Consider the following 18,135-nt stretch of genomic DNA (forward strand, 5'->3'; position numbering starts at 1 on the left):
CTTTTTTGTGTAACAGTTACGACTGAATTAATGAGAAGTCTATGTTGAGAGCCATTCAGAATGATTGCTAAAGTCATACAGAGGTGAAAGTACAATGAAAAAAGAAGAAAATGAGATTTGATACTGCTTGATCTACAAGGGAACTGCATTTAGAAAAAAACAAAAGTAATGTGTCAACCACCCATTAGACTTAATTAAATATTTATCATTTAGAAATAGACCTGTGTGACCTAGTCAATGTCATTCAATCATCCGAAGGTCAATAGTCACAATCCCTTTGGAACAGAATAACTGACTAATTACATCCAGAGAAAGAACTGTTTTGAGAACACTGAGAACATAATAATTCTAAACAAACCAAAATGATGCTTTTCAAAATTTTATTTACTGATCAGTACAAAAAATATGCCTGTCCAGAAATTAATAAACCAGAAGATATATATATAGATTGATTGATTGACAGTAGCACATTTTTACTTTTGCAGCTTTTTGCCTCCCTGCCAAATATAAACTGAAACTCAAGAGGGATGGGGGTATAAATTTTAACCAGAAAGAGGAAACTGTATCTTAAATTTATCGAAGCAGAACGTGCAGTGGTGGAGAATAAGAAATATAATTGGAGGGGCTGGACAGAAAAAAAAATTCTGGGCAAGACTGAAAAGGTCCCAAAATACATTTTATTTCTGGTTTATTTAAAGCATGGTGTTCCAGACAGACAGCAGAGTGCGAGATCCCACAGCAAGTTAAGGGGGCAACAGTCAAGGGTAGTACAAGGGCATATACTGTAACACAACTTGTAGTTCAGTGTACTGGTACCCCAGGTATATACTAGATTTAAAAAAAATCAAATAAACAGAATCTCCTGGATCTGGAGCTGTCTAGACAGATCTCATCTTCAGAATGACGTGCTTGCCTTTTTTCTGTCCCATGAGTTGCTCTAAAGCAGCACAACAAGTTTTTGACTGAGATGGCCTTCCATAGAGATCACTATGCGTGCACATGCATAATCTGGTTTGTTAACTTTTTGCTGTCTAAAACTTTATATATATATATATATTATATATATATATATATATATATATATATATATATATATATATATATATATATATATATATATATATCACATATATCACACAGAGCTCTTCTTCATTTGCCATTTTTTTAAACTGTCTCACAACTTCTGGCGAGGTGGCAAGTAAGTACAGTACAGTAAGTAAGGCATTTTTGTCATTTATAGCGAATACCAACATTTCATTTTTGTATACTGGATCCATAGTATGACCCAACCATAATTCTGTGTATGAATCATTTTAAGGAAACCAATATAAATTATTTCCCAGTATGAACTGGAAGTCTAAAACAAGTGATTATTAAAGAAAACCATCATTAAACGATGGAGACAGACAGGCACGGGAGGTGGAAGAGTCTGGTAATGACATTGGGTGGACGAGACAGACTCTCCTGAGGCTCAGTTAGACTAGAACGAGGGAGGAGAGCACACTAGCAATTTGCCAAAACCAAGCTGGAGATTAATTGGGTAAGCCTCTTCATAAATTCACTTTATTGATGTCAAGCCCCTTTTTTCTTCGTCATTTGGCTTTGAAAAAAAGATTGTTGATATTCCAACGTTATATATCAATTTTATATTTTTCTGTTTTACAGAGACAGATGAGTCTAACAGGCAGCATATTTTCATTAATTACTATGAAAAAAAATTACCGTAATGTGTGGATTGGAATCCAACAACTGGTGTACAGGAATATCTATACATTACAGTTTTATCAAAACCCTTACCCAACAGAAAGAGGTCATGCAGGTGGACATGACAATTTTATTGAGGCCCTTTGACCCTTTTTCACTTTTAAACAGTTATATGATGTACTTCTTTAAGGATGTCATTTGATTCATTATTTTCTCAATACAGGTGTCCCTTTTATTGTCCAAAATCTGGAAGGGATTTCTGCAGTAGCCAGCTCCACTTGATAGAAAGTCGGTCAGTTGTAACCGAAATCATAAAGTAGGTAACTATTGTTTTTTTTCACACTCTTGGCAGAGTTTTCATTCCACTTCTCTCAGGCTTATATACTCATGCATTGCACCAGTAGTGTGAAATGGAACCTGATCTTTAACTTGAAGATCATAATAATAATAATAATAATAATAATAATAATAATAATAATAATAATAATCTTTATTTTTATATAGCGCCTTTCATAGCGAACCACCATCAGAAAGCGTTTTACAAGATACGAGACTAGGGTATGTGAACGAATCCTCCAATCCATTTCTAGAATAGTGAAGGAGGAGAAACTGTGTCTTGGTGTTCTTTATCTCGGCTCCATGTGCTCTGTGGTTCTGAATCTAATCTGTGAACCTTGGCTCAAGCTTACAGTGAACAGGAGAAGAGCACGGAATCCTTGGCCCAACACAGAAAAAATGCTCACTTTTTATGAGTTCACCCCCCTGAAATTAGTTTTGCTTGAAACAAAAAATCAATCCACTGCTGTATATTGCTCTAACATTATTTGTTTTCTTTTTAAATGTATTGAAGGTCTTCCAAAAGACCACTGCCAAAACAGTTTTGCTTCCATGATGAACAAAAAGAATACAAAAATATTATTTGTAAAGCAACAAATGTGTGTATCCCTGTTTGTGTTGCAATGCAGATTGATAATCACACTGTTTGTGTAGCTAGATGCAGTGAAGCATCATTATTGATTTCTTGTAATTTTTCCAAAGTACAGTGTGTTACTAAGCCTACTTACTATGAGCTATCTGTCATCTCAACAAGTAAACAAGGATGCACACTAAACTGTACCCGGGACGATAACTCAACTGTTTTGGTTGACTACTATCTACTTTCCAGACAGCAACTGGAAGTTCTTTTTGAGACTTTTTATTTTCAAGATTTTTGAGACTTGCAACTTCCAATTTTTTTTTTATTTGCCCCAGGCTGCAAAATCCACTTTGACGCGTGAAGTGAAGTCAGAGGTTTCACATCTGGCTTTTGCCATTCAAGTAATCATCTGGGATTATGTATCTACTGTTTGTAAGGAGTGTCAGTATGTTTAATCCGATTATAGGTTTGGTGCAAAACATCTGGAAGTGCTGAAGTAATGAAAATGAAGGCTTTGGGTTTATTTAATTGAAGAATGTATGAGTCCTTGAAGACACTTTCTAAACTTTGCTGCATTCAATTGCATAACGTAATTTTAATTAAGTTGTGTTGCTGAAACCTTTGTGGCCTGTTAATGGAAAAAGAAAATGACAGACAGACTTACCTTTGAAGACGAATAAACTGTCACCTTAAAAGCGTTGATTATAACATGATCTGGGAGACCTAGCTCTGACCTTGAACTTCTCAGCATTGTCTAGAATGCTACTTTTAATTAGAGTTTGTGTTCATTTGAGCTTACTGAATGTGAAGTCATGATACATTATATAGGCTTTAGCGGTACAAGAAGAAAACAGGATCATGTCACCCTGGTAACACACTTGCAAATGACATCATAATACATTTTAATGTAACTTTATGCAGGCCCTGAGAATTAAAAAGAATATAGCTTCAGGGCTTTCCTTGCACTATTAATTCTTAAGCTAATTAATAATCTTTTGGTGGAAAGCTCTTTAACGTTAGTTATCTACATTATCCCCCCACGTGGAAAAATGAGGTAAAAATTAATCACATTTTTAACCCCTAACGTTTTCTCAACAGGTTGGAGCATGAGGTACATACACATGACACTGGCCCTGGACCCAATTTCTCAATCATAGGCTTTCAGTTTCATCAACCACAAACGGAAGAAACGCCTGCCCAGATTCTGTTTGCTGCAATGCCTTAAAAAGAGTTAAAGTGAATTTAATTAATTGCACTGTATTCCCTTTCCATGTAACACAGATGACATAGCTATACACAAGAAGGGCTATTATCGATTTAAAGTATTATCATAAAGGAAGTGAAGACACTTTCCTCAGAACTCTGTTTTTTTAGCTTTTGATGTATAACCCACATTACTGGCGTACAACCACACTAAATCAGTTAAGTGCAGCTGTTTCTCGGGGTTTTCATAACAAATCACAATCAAACTAAAGAGCAAAGCCTTCGGTCTGAAACCTTATGTCATCCTTTTTTTTTACGTATTTATTTTTTTGGTTTACCCCAATCTGAAAGTGCACTTTTAGCCCCAAAGAAGTTAAAGCAAAGCATGCCTGTAGATGGTAAATCATATGTCAGGGAACATTTGAAACACATTGAGACCTCTGAAATCATTCTGAAGCTATCGCTGATATTGGAAGAACACGCAATGGGTTTTGTTTAAGAGTGAACATTTGTTTTTAACTTCTTCTTAAACAGCCTCCTCCGTGATTATTCCTGATAAATGGGACTTCAAATGGATGAAAACAGGCTGCATTTTCCTGCTTTGGCTTTGTTGGAGTTTCGCAGTGGCAACCTGCAATTAAACGCAACATTTACCTGCAACGCAAAACCCTTACTGCAATTGGTGTTTTCTGCTTCTTTCTTTTTTCTTTTTTTAAAACTCTACCTGGAGTGTTTTAAGAGCAGAGTACTATTTGTAGGAATTTGTTTTTACTGCACATGCATTTTTATTTAACTCAAATAAATGGATATCACTCTACTTGTCGTTCTACTATTATTAATAATAATAATAATAATAATAAAATAATAATAATAATAATAATAATAATAATAATAACAACAATTAGAAGCCATGTTGAAGAGAACTACTTTTAAGAAATTGATTTCCTTTCTTTTTCTAGTTTTTAGTTAAGGGACCCTAAACTGCACAGCATCCACAGACCTTTGAGAATATGGATCATTTGAAGATCCTCTGGTTCTTTAAATGTCCTTATTTTCAAAATACTTTGACTTCTAATGCAGTGGGGATTTTAAATAAAATAAATAAGTTTGCTATGAAAGAATATATAATACTGTAGTACTTTTTCTTAAAGTGGGTTGTTTTCCTCACCTTTTTTTCAAGTGGAATAAAAGTACTTAATGCTTCAAAACTAGCATTAAACAGTTCGGGATATATTTATTTAAGTGATTTCTACCTGCAGGTTGTTTTCAATTTGTCTGGTGCTAAAATATTCTCAGAACAGCAGCACATTAAAAAGCATCTGCTGTATTGATGTTGTTATCCCTGCTGTTGATTTCTGACACACTCTTGCCTAATCTCAGTAAATTCAAATCTGTCAGCTAATACATCACCATATTGTTCTATTATGCACTGCTGATTCAGTTAATGGAAATCAAACACTAATTAGTTCGCTCTGACACTTTCAGTAAATTTGACTAGCATGACTTCCTTTATTTTATGAGGAAGTGTGAGTAATTTCTGAAAGAAAAAAGTGTCAATGATCAGGCTTGTTTGTGCAAAGTCCTGTCTTGAATGTGGTGTATAGACTGCCCTCCTGCCACTGTTATAGTACCAGCTGCATTAGCTATTTATTGGTGAGAGGGGCTATAATTCCAGCAGAAAAATGAAATGCTGCTGGATTCAGTTTTATGTCGTGCACCAAACAGAACTCAAACGGGCCCCTTTGAAAGGGTTCAGAGAACCACGCTGAACACTGTAATAATATAATTTGATGCCTTGGAATGAAAAGCAAATATGAGAATATAGTTTCATCTTTTATCTGTCTTTATTTTTTTTAATGTTTTTTTTTATTTTAAGCTGTGGAAAGCTTTGAGCGGTTCGATCTTTCCGTTAGCCAGTCGAAGGGTGTTTTTTCTCTTTATCCTCCCGAGTAAATCGTTGCTAGTAAGAAAGAAAGACAGCGCTGACTTTGTCATTTTGTGGGAACTTGACCAAAAATAGCATTTATTGCAGTGAACCGTCACTTAGCACTTCAGATAACTGTAGGTTCAGTTTGTATACTTGCAAAGTTAGTCCAGTTTAGAGTCTGGTTAAAATGCCCACTGTCTTTTTAAATGGTTTAGAATGTGTGTATATATTGCATGTTTAATATTCCAGATTAGGAAGTTTATAATGGACTGGAAACAGAGAAGCCTCACGTTTCCTACACAAGCGTGGTTGGGTGACTGTATTAGATACATAAGGGCAGAACTAAATAGTCACATCTGGAGACGGAGTGGGCCTCTAAAAAGGTCTTGCAATCCACAAACTGCTATATGATCTTCTCTTCTTTTATTTTGGTTGTTTTCAAACAGAGCTGTAATGCAGAATGAAAATGTTATTATCGGGAGCCAGATTTATTGGTTACCAAATGCAGGTTGTGTAATATGATTAATTGGAGTCTGTGGGGGTTTAGCTGGCTCAGTCAATGGGTTGCCAGTGGTCTTTGAAGATTTTTCCACTCCAGCCAAGGCCGATAGTGGTCAGTGATGTTTTGTAAAAGTTTGCTGAAAAATGAGTTGGGGTCCCTGGGAAAGTAACGTGTGCAATACATAAGAAGAAAGTATTATTTTTCATCTTGTGTAAATATTGTTTTAGTTTTTACTTACGTCTTTATGGCTTTTTTTACTAAACGCTCCACTTCAGCCTTTCTCGAAACAATTTAAAGTGATTAATATCAACAGAACGACTTATCAAGATATTTCGGAAGTTCACAAGCACTTCCCAATGTACAGCACCAGTGAAAGAGCTGCAATGAATGCAGGTCACTCAGGCAGCCTTATCAGGAGGACAGAGCACCACTGGGGTTTGTGAAATGCAGCATTCGTTTTCGGAAACCAGTTTCTAAGTGGCATGACCTAAGAAACTGTGACCTTGTTTGTCAAACAGGATAATTTGAATGATATTGAACTTTGCTAGTATGATCAGTAGATTTTCATGGAATTTAAGTTAGAATCATGATTGTTTCATAGTATTAAAATATTTTTTTTATATATACAAGATAGCAATCTGTGTTATATTGTTTTATTTATTCCACACGCAGATATAAGGTTATGTAATTTCCAGTTTCTCGTTAACAATGTAAATTTATTGGTTTCTATCATTTGTTTTAATTTTTGTTTTTTCTTAGTAAGTGAAAGGAGAGCTTGTTTATTGCATACCGGTGAAGAAGATGCATCTCATTCCTGTAGTGGTGCTGGTAAATCTTTACAGAATTTTTAGCTGCAGTCGAACAAGCATCCTCTTCCTTGGTGCATTCTGGCACTGTCATCCACCCTCCTGCTACAGTACCATGCAGCATCAGCAGGGGAGGTTGACTACGAACGCCATATGTAAGCTCTGTTTTAGCTCAGAGAAGCAAGGAGATTGACGTGTTTATATACTGATAACAATTCTCCAAGCAAGCTAATATTTTCAAAATGTGCTTAAGCATGTAAACAATATATTTAACCATGTGGGCAGCTTAAACACTTCAAAGAAGTTTTTAGTCCTGTATGCTGTATAACCATTTTTAACTCTTTCCAGTCCCTCCAGTGTGTCCTCTCGAATCACCTGGCCCCTTTAACTAATGCACACTGTCATTAATCTGCTCAGACCCTGGTGTGGTGGATGCAGGAGACTGTGCAGATTGGTGCTGCTGTACTGCTGTTGTTGCTTCTGTTCTAGACTGACATCTTTGTCAAGTGGCTTGAAGTTAAAGGACTGAAAACCACGAGGCGAAACTCAGCCCGCAGGTGATTTTCACGTCACTTCTGTATTAATGTAGATGACACCGGGTGTCATTGAACTGTGCAATCTGGCCTTTCTTTAGCAACAGCCTCTTAGCAAGCAATACAGAACATGCAACCTACACTACATGCCTCAAATAGCTAATTTTAGAAGAATGACTAAATAGCTTTTCCAACTGTCCGTAAGTGGGTGATTAAATAATACACTGCTGATGTGAACTCCTATGGTTAGATACAGCTGACATAGTCTTCGTCCTCCATATTTCTCCTTATATATCAAGGGGGAGTTCATAAAGCAACTTGGTTAACCCTTTAAAGTCTGTCCAGAGCCACGTAAACATGTGTCTAACCCACAAGCTCATCTGCATGTACTGCTCGGCATCACATAATGATTCATGGTGGTCTGCATTAGCTGCAGTGAAAGTGCAGGGAGACACTCCGGGGGTATTCTCCTATGGAAGGGAGACACAGAGACACAAGCGCATGCAGTAGCTCTGTCCCGTTTCATCAAGCTGTTTCACATACAGCACACTTTTCTCAGTGGAAGGTTGATATTTAGCTGTCATGTTGGTTAACTCTAGCAGTGCCCAGGATGATGTCATTGGCCTCTTTCCTACTTGTAAAAGGCCGGGTCTGATTCAATACGCCACTTTTATTTGACTCAGAGGCCTTTAGAATATAAGCAATGGAGACGTAACCACAGCTGTAACTGCTCCAAAACCCCTTGGATTTGATCCAACAGCCACTCCTGGTCTCATTACTTTATGACCAGAAACATGGAAGTCAACCTATTAGCCTGGCACAAACCCAACGCAATAGAAAATGTTTTATCAATACTACTCCAAGGAACGTATGCCCACCAGATATCAATGGAATATGATGTGGGACAGTCTAGAAAAGGGCTTAAAATAATCACAGGAAACATGTAATCCAATTATATAGTTGCTATTGCTTTGGATTTGTGACTATGTCATAATGGAGCTATTAACAATCCTAGTTAATTATTAACTGCTTGTTCATTTTAACATTTCCAAACAATGACATGTTTAAATAAATAAATAAATAAATAAATAAAAATAAAACTTGAAAAGTATTTCCGGAAACCCACACTGGGCCACAGAAAGTATAACAAGACTCCACCTTTAGTGATTATACAACTTTATTACGCGTACAAAAGCATACAAGAGACCTATTTACAGCTGAGACCCTTTACAATAGCTTTACAAACTGGAAATGTAACAGCAAGGGGTGTTCAAACCGGCTACAGTTCTGTTACATTAGCTGGGTGCTTGGGGGGGGGGGGGGATTTATATGGCCGTCTTGACTGAAATACTTATGCCTTAGCGTTTGGTTGGATATTGCACAGCAATTGATCACACGATCTTGTTTGATTGAACACCCCTGCTTCTGGCTATACAAAAGGCACGTTAGTCACCTGACATCAATCACAAGTGCCAATAAACTATGAGTAAAAAAAAAACCCCAAAAAACAGTGAGGTAGATATAGGCCTACATTTAAAGAAAAAAAGCTGAGAAACAGAAAATGTACAATTTTAATTGAAATGAAAAAAAAGTTTGTTGAACTGGTGTAAGGGTGTGAAATCTACAGCTGCCTCACACCGCATGTTTTTAAAGGGCTGTACTGTACTGCCCATTATTCTGGGGAACCCACCACATTCAAAGGGGAAGTCACAAAACCACTGGAATGCCATCAAAACCTTTTACAGGCAACGATTACAAGCCTTCCACCACAGATTATTCTCTAGTTAGAAAGAAAGGAAAACAAGCCTGATTCACTCTCCTCACACGAGGGCTTGCATTCATGATGCAGTAGCAGAGCAGTTAGTACACTGAGCTGCTCAGCACTGTCTGTCACGCTAATGCTTTACGACAAAGCTTAAAATGCTTTATTGTGAAACACTCAGGATCACAACATGATCATGGCTGAAAAACAGCTGCCGTGTTTCCTGGGCTAAGTCTCTCCAAATGTGAGGATTGTGGGTAATATACATTTTGGGCGATATTCGATAAAAGACACAAATGTCTCTTAAATTAATAATGCAATTTGTAACAAAGAACAGACTAAGATAATAATACTTTTCTGCATTCCCCCTGTATCTTTTATTGAATTTAGCCCACAAAATAAAGCGCTTGACAAACAAATCGTGAGATTCCATTTGGTATTTGTGCTGAATACAATTTCTATGAATTAATGCCATTGATGGTTATTTTTTTTAAAGCATGCCTATTTACAAAAGCAAACCATATTTACACATAATCTTAACACAAGAAAGAAGAGGACTGGGACTTCCAAAATAGTAGCAAAAACATATTAGATGGCGCAGGGATAAAAACAAAATTCACAGTAAATGAATTTAAAACAAATGCATAGGTTGGCTCTATTTAGGTACATGTTTTTTAAAACAAATATGACTTTATACAAACATACTGTCCACAAAAATAGTAAAAAATATAGCTGTGTTACTAAAATACTCTGCTGTCTTCTCTGAAGACATCTATAAATGTTTTACATACAACATATATTTAATAGCTTTGAGATATTCTAACAAGGCATGAACTGCAGCAAGAAACATTGTTATAAAAGCACACGTTTTTGGGTAAAAACAAGAAATTAGTTCACAGGTAACATTTTATATTAAACACATTTATTTATTTTTTTTATCCAAAATATATACACTACAGAATTCGAACAATCAAACCTCTGCATCGATAAACTTTATTTTCCCACCTTACCTATTTTGCTATTTTTTCCAATCAAATACATCCGATCAGTTTAGCGAAGGCACTTGATAAATATGCTTCAGAGTATGATATGAGAGGTACTGGTAGTGTAAATGCTGGCTGGACATGGTCAAGCCTGAGAAACACACTCATCAGAAGTGGGGCCTGGGAGGCAGGTTTAAATGTTATGTTTTTGGGTATCTGTATTTATATATTTACAATGACGTCAGGAATGACGATGCCTTCCAGTGAATCATGTCACTGTAGTCTTTTCAGCTTTCTAGAGTGACGCTAAGAATGTAGTGGGAGAATGTATTTACAGCTATACAGTGTGGAATATTGCATACATTTTAATCAGGGGATTTCATCACCATTCATATATATATATATATATATATATATATATATATATATATATATATATATATACACCACATTTGGGGGTTTAAGCGTATAAAATTAATCGTAAATATTATAAATATAATAAAAATTATCTAGTTAGAAATTAAGTAAATATTCCGGTAGGACGGCATTGAGTATTTATTATCATCTTCCATACAAATCAGTTAAGTCACAATTAATTTGGAACAATTTGTACTCTACTGAGAAATATATATTTTTACTGTTTGTTATAACACTTTAATTATTTACAACATGCACACAAAATTAAAGAGTAAATAGCTTCAAATAGCTTCTTTTTTTAAAAACTTTTTATAATGTTGGCAGTTGTTCTGAGATCAGTTTCTCATATATTTAGCAGTCTAACTGGCTTTCAGCTAAATTCAACCAACGTTCTCTAGAACTCAGAACCACTGAGGTTAAGGAAAGGTTAAAAAATCCTTAAATGAAGCCATTTACTTTTAGACACTCAAGTTTTTTTTGTTTTTGTTTTTTTTTTAGTTTGGTTATAAAACCATATAGAAATTGAAGAATACAAGAATGAAATCAAACATTTTCTATGAACAAAAGCAGCACTTGAAAAAAAAAAAAAAAAGTCCTGTATTTCACATCAGGAACTCAACCCCTTTCAACAGTTCCCAGTGCAGGGTAATTAGTAGTTCTGTCACATGCTTCTAAACGTTTTGTTGTTTTTGCTTTCTAGAACGCTCCATAGACTGTAACCAGTGAAGGGACATCAGGTGATTTAAAAAAAAAAAAAAAAAAAAAAAAAACCTTCTCTGCTTTCAAAAGCAACCAGAAATAATTCCTTTCATCCTGGGAAAGCTAATATCAACAAACAGTCGATGTGAACCCATGCCCTTTTTCCTGTGCTCCCAGGCTGCTCCACGCTCCCCTGGGTTAGGCCGTACTGTTGCTTGAACAGGGAGTGCTTTGTGTGCTCCCGATGCTGTGGGCTGCGCTGCTGTTTTCAGAGGCTGGTGGAGATGTGGGGACTTGCTGTCTTCCAGCTGTCTCACCTGGTGAAAGCAATAAGGCAGAACTGTTAAAACATTAACAACAGGAAAAGCCACAGCGTTTGCACATCTTTGAAACCTTACAGCTGCAAATGCGTACATTTAAAAAAAATACATAAAGATATAGTGGCAGTGGCATCTTATCCAACTGGAAACACCTCGTTCAATAAACTTATAGGTCCAGTGAGCATCCATAGCAACGAGTGCTTACCTGTCTATTCATTCACTGCCTGTTCATCTTGCAGAGAAGTTTTATTCAGTTATAAACTTCAGTACCCTGTACTTGAACACTTTAAATATAATGTATATTGAACCCCATGGCTTATCTATTTGTCTACATTTCCTCTGTGGGTTTCTGCTCTTCCTGCAATTCACAAATACTGTTTTGATACATTTCCACTATTATAGAAAACTTAAGTCTTCAATTTGAATGGAATGTTTCCTGGCAATGGTGAAGTTTTGAGAATTTAAAGCATTTGTTGCTCATCTCATTTTTCTATTCTTCTAAAAATGTGAAATTCCTCTGCATCCGTCTGTTGTTTGTGCTGGTCCCTCCCTTCCTGTGCAGCTATAAGAGGACACTTCCGGATGTTGCCAGTTTGCAAACCGGTCGTTTATCAAGAGCCATAAAAAAGTGCACCCCCCCCCCCCGTCGGACTTGAGGAACAGCGGCTGTTGGAATTCCCTTTTTCAGGCCTCTCCACTCTGCTAATCCCTGCCAAAAGTATGCTAAAAACAGAACATGCGCTCACTCTCAGTTCTTCAGCTAATCTTCTCCTTTTAGGTACAGATAACTTAAGTAAAATAAATAAATAAAAAAAACACAATAAAATAATAATTAATGTCTTTCAGTCTAGAAAGTTCTCAAACATGACGTTTATCTCTCCCGACCCTTTCATAAATTCTATTGAAGGGGCTTTGTTCCCCCTCTTTAATTGCACCTCATATGATGTAGTCAAACTATGGGATGCTTGGTTTCCAAGACAACTTATATAAGTAACAGCTTTTTTTTTTGTCTCTCATAGGGGCTGCAAAGAGGACTTATTAAAGAGGCTTATTATTCAATTCAATACAGGTACTTTTCCAAAAGCTAAAAAGACGACAGCAGATCTTGTTTTGCTTTAAAAACAGGATATTTTCCTAATTAAGTTTGTTCACTTTTTTTAATAAATGCTTCCTACACATAATGTGACGGCAATCTCTAAAGTGCTGTGACATGACCTGCTTTGCTCGGTTGTTTGCTGACTGCATCCTATCCTTTGCATTAAAAGAAAAGCCTGTCGAACATTCTAATGATTTCTCCAGGAAAAGGCCTGCAAGACCCCCATTCTGTTCACAGTGATATCCTGCACACTCTCAAAGTAATATATCTTTAAACAGACACCCACCACTCAACCTCACTAAAATCATTTTTCTGGCCACCAAGTTTACTGATACCCTAATATTAAAGTGAGATAAGCCCAAGCCTGGATGGGCTACATTTCTTTTACTGTATAATTAGTAAGACTTGAGGGCCGTCCTGGCAATTCATGATAGAAATTAAAGCTTATGTCTAGACTTGTATGTAAATAAACATAATCTGCTCCAAAAAGAAACAAATAACATGTTCAATTCGCTCTGCTCCCTCTATGATTATGCCTTCAGAAGCTGGGGTTACTTTCGATAATGAGGCCAGTGTGAAAACGAAAGAAAGGGATTTTAAACTAGCCAGTGGGAAGACATCCTGCTATTGACAGTAAACAGGCTGTTAGTCATTAGAGAGTAACTTGGAAATGTACTTTGTTATCTCCGCTAAGGGACAAACTGTCAGCAATATTTCTATTCAGGAAGTCTGCATGTTTTTTTTTTTTTCTCAGTTCCCTCAGCTTAATCTGATTCAGAGATTGTGTGCAATCATCCCATGCATCCCATCTGGACAGGTTCAGTTATTATTATAATGTAGCAAAAAAAAATAAAAATTAAAAGTTTAAAAAATCATGTGTTTAAGATAGGTATGTGTAGCATCTCCTACCACGCTTGCTTATTTATTTGGATCATGTTCTCAAGCCAGTTTTACAAAGAATTCTCAATGTGTTTAAAATGTAAACATTCCAAGTGTGAGATACCACCACTGTGCAAATGTATAAGCTTTAGAGATTTGGACTAACTTGGATAACTTTAGTATAAAATATAATAATAATACAAAAAGACACCTGACAGAGTACAAGAGAAATAGAAGCAAGTGGGGCATTTGGATTGGGAGAATTCTCTAAACCTTAAGGCTGATTCTCTAAACGCAGCCTATATCTATGAGAGACATTTAAACACTGAACTAGTCTGACTCAATTCTGGTGCGATTAGCAACAGGTCTGTGATAAGTGTCTTGTGGAAGCTTGAGGTGAAATCCTACTCAGTAGCAAGTATTGAACCCACTAAATATAAATATATATATATATCGCTTGTGACAGGCTTTCCAGCTTCACAGTTGTGTGCTTTGCGCTATGTGAACGGATACCCTCAAATGATACAGAGCACTGGAAGCAGTAACCTGCAGTCTCTCCACAAACGAGGTAAAACACAAAGGAAACAGCCACTGGCTTCTCCACACTGCTCTGCCAGTATGCCTGTCACCCACCGACCTGACGTGGCTGCAGGGCTGAAAGGTATCTCATACCACACAGTGCCTCATTCCTCTGGGCTGTTTGTAAGGGAAGACGGCTAGTGTGACCAAACAGCTTTTAAGTGAATGTTACACTGGTTCTGCTTGTCAGGTCATAATAAAAAAATATATTCGTTTGCTGTAACCTACCGTAGCTATCATTTTAACCTGTACCCAATTCATTTTTTTCATGTGCTCTTTAGTTTATGCTGTACACATTTTTTCTCTTGGTTCTATTAAAATCAAAGACATAAACCTGGATGATAAGGATGGCCACATCTAGAGTAAAGAACCAACATTTTAAGATATGTGGCGAATATACATGGTTATTCTATATTCTAATCCATTTAATGCATGGCCTCCTTAGTCTCATTTTTGGGTTTGACATTTCCTTTAAGAGAAATGACAACTGTAATAACACCTCAAAAGGGGAAGTGGTTTTAGCCACAGTAATCATATTACAGCTGCACTTCTCTCAGGAGATGTGTACGTACTGTACAGCATTCTTCCCAAAAGTAATGGTGCACGAGTATGTGTGCACTTACGTGTTTTTGCACCTGTTTAAACGTTCTTTTTTGACCAGGGAATTGAAACATTTACAGCAGAAAAGACTGGTTTATAAAAAAATTTAAAGTAGATGATGGACAGCCAGTAATAACATTAGTCTCCAGATACACTGCTCTTGTGAGGGTGACTAATAGTGCTGCATTCATTTCAGCTCTCAGCTGTGCAAGAAGAATGTATAGCTGCCCTACTGCACTTACTAAACATGCATAAAAAAAAAAACAGGCTTACTACAAAAGCCACACATTACTCTAGCACTTCTTGCTATGGATGGATAGTGTTTTACTGAGCTTGGCATACCACACACAAGTCTCTCCTTGCTATTCTGAGATCCAGTTTTCAAACCACATATAACATTAGCCTCACTGTTATGAAAATGTTTATTTATAACACTTAATTTTGATAGTGTTTATTTGTGGCGGAGGCATTTACACAAGACTCACCTGTAACCACCTCTCCTCCACAAACACAAACTTTTAGTTTACTCACTCAAAATATATGACCTAAACTATCATTTTCAATTGATTTGCTGGTAGTTTTCATATGTAACAAGTGCAATAATGAACTACTGTATGGGGTAATAGCAGCACAGGGACAATGACAGGAATCATTGAAACAATGGTAATATTTTCCATTATGCCAATACATGGCTGCAGCAGCACAAAGGTACCAATGTGGGAAAGTTTTTCAACCCACTGAGTTTCCATTGCAGGTACTGTAATGCTATGGTCAGCCAATGGCTCTGCTAGAGTTTCTCCACGGCAATACACTGGTAATATAACAGGAATCTCAATAGCATTTATTTATATAATGTGTAGGTATGCTGTTTTTTTTGTTTGTTTTTTTATTAATTGTTTAAAAATGTTATGGTGTCCACAGAGAGCAGACATGCCATCAAAAAACACTACAGTCTACAGTACTTGAATAAAACCTGCATATCTGCACTTGATTTACTTTTCAATATTATATTCTGCTTAGTTTGTATAGGGGATTGAAACCACACATCACACATGAGGCTCTCTCGTGCCATGCTTCGTAATGTGTTGGGGTAGACAACTTGTCAGACTATACTCTTTGGCTTGCATTGCCTTGCTCCAAACCTCCTGAATCTCTCCTCAGAATGATCTGCCTGCTGATCTACAACCACACTGCCCCAGTGCCCCATTCTTGGTTTTCTTAGTCATGCTTACAGCAGTAAATCTGTACCCATGCTTTCCAAGGTAAAAGACTAGTACAGTAACCTCTGTGACAATGAGCTCCTATTCTGGTTCTATTCTGTCTTGTTCAGCTCTCAGATCATTCTGCTGCCTGGTCTTATTAGGACGGCCAATTCAGCTGCACAGCAGAAGTGCTTTATTGCCTATTAGATCAGGAGCCACTCAGCAATAGGAATATTCATCCTATTAGGTAATCTGGGCTTACTGTGAAGCCAATGACCTCCCTTTGCTTACAGGGATCGTAGGGCTAAGCAGTGTTGAGTTTCAAGAAGAACTATGACCCCCAGGGCGTGCAGCTGCTTGCTTGTGTATCTTCCTGTGTAGCCACAGGGTTGTTCCGTGAGACCTGCTGTAATGTTAGCTGGGTGGGCTGGACACTTTCCCTTTAAATTGTATTATAGTAGTCAACCGTGTGATCAGTGAAGACCACATTTGGAGGCAAATGAAAAACACCTGAAAGTGGAGGTAACTAGGTACTTTTCTGTTTTTATTTTTATTTATGTCGAAGCAGTCGCCCCCCCCCCCCCCCCCCCCCCCCCCCCGGATTAAAAAAAGTAAAAGCTCCCCAGTCCAAAAGGTGTTGCTTCCTACTTTGACTGCCTTTTTAAAACACCCTGATGGCCACGCTGAATTTTCTGCTATTACAGTATGTTTCTCAATAAGGATTAACTGAGCCGTCACTGATCAAGCTAATGACCTACCCAGTAAGAAACGTACCTGTGTTTACGTAAATGAACCACAGGGCCCCCGTCAGCAGAGCACCGATCACAAAAGCTGCAAATGCGATTCCCACAACAGTCGCCGTGTCCAAACCATGCATAACATCTGCAACACAAAGCAGTTACACTGGTTTTAGTCTTTGCTCAAGTCTGGAACTCCACTGTCAGTTGGTAAAGCACTCTGGAATGCTCATACATAAAGGTACAATGTTATGAAAATGTGCACTGCGAAACACAGGTATACACCTGCATGTTATACGTGATCCATTCTGCAGAGGAGTACATTTCCCTGTGTACGTGTTCACTCTGTATTTGCATGGTCTTATAAAAGAAAACTGCATGTCATTTATGTGGATATAACATGTACATAGAATTAGAATATTGTCAGCTTTGCATGTGTGTGCATGTAGGTGTGTCCAACTTGAGCAAAGTTATTGTATCTATTACGGTTTGAGACTGTACATTACGTTTTACTAGTTAAAGTATCTAGATTCAAGACAAACACACTGGCTTCTTCTGGCAGTGAGTAACCACAGCCTGCTGCCCCAGATCAATGTTCTGCCAAGACAGGCAAGGCAGAGCAAAAACTCAATGGAAAAGACCTGAAAACCTGCATCCCTTCCCATTAATAGCATCAGCTGGAAAAATAAAGAGCTTTTTAGTTAAACAATGTTTATAGAGGCAGGTTTACATACAGCAGAAGCGGAGATAGAGATTCAAATGGTATCCTGCACTACACCAGACTGGACACCCTTTTTGTTCTATGGCTTATTGATCACCCTGTATACACAGAGACTCACAGCAGTGGTCCTTCTGTAGAATACTCACATGATGGCTGGGTACTTTTGTCAGCTTCTTTTACTGGTTCTTCTTTGACAATACCTGTAATGTAAAAGACAAGAATTTTGCCATGGAAACAGTTAAAGCTTTGTGTACAGGGTACAGTAAAGTAGGTCGAAAGTTATACAGCTGTATAAAAATGTGCTGAATGGTCTTGTTCAGTTTTTCAACATGCATTATCAAAGGACGATGCCTGATGGATGCTATCTTACTAATCACAGTCTTTTTGTATGATAAAGTCCATTTATCCCTAAGCTTTTAATTAACTATACACCTGCAAAGAGGTCATCTTGGAGATAAATTCAAAATGGAAAACCATTTGCCTTAGCTTACTCTTATTTCACAATATAACCTTAGCAATATGTTTTGTGTCTGTTAACCTTTTCCGTGC

General features: G+C 37.1%; 1 protein-coding gene across 1 annotated transcript in view; it reads right to left on the reverse strand.

The window, feature by feature from the left end:
- Window positions 1–11,502: 11,502 nt before the first annotated feature.
- LOC121326499 (transforming growth factor beta receptor type 3-like) overlaps window positions 11,503–18,135 on the reverse strand; it is a 72,372-nt gene continuing 65,739 nt past the window's right edge. Inside the window, exons 15-17 of the mRNA XM_041269800.1 lie at window positions 17,733–17,786; window positions 16,903–17,010; window positions 11,503–11,769 (exon numbers count right to left, since the gene is read on the reverse strand). Coding sequence (XP_041125734.1) covers window positions 11,651–11,769; window positions 16,903–17,010; window positions 17,733–17,786 — 281 coding nt within the window. The 3' untranslated portion in view covers window positions 11,503–11,650. The remainder of the gene's footprint in view (window positions 11,770–16,902; window positions 17,011–17,732; window positions 17,787–18,135) is intronic.

This window comes from Polyodon spathula, chromosome 14 (assembly GCF_017654505.1).
Source record: "Polyodon spathula isolate WHYD16114869_AA chromosome 14, ASM1765450v1, whole genome shotgun sequence".
Taxonomy (NCBI): Eukaryota; Metazoa; Chordata; class Actinopteri; order Acipenseriformes; family Polyodontidae; genus Polyodon; species Polyodon spathula.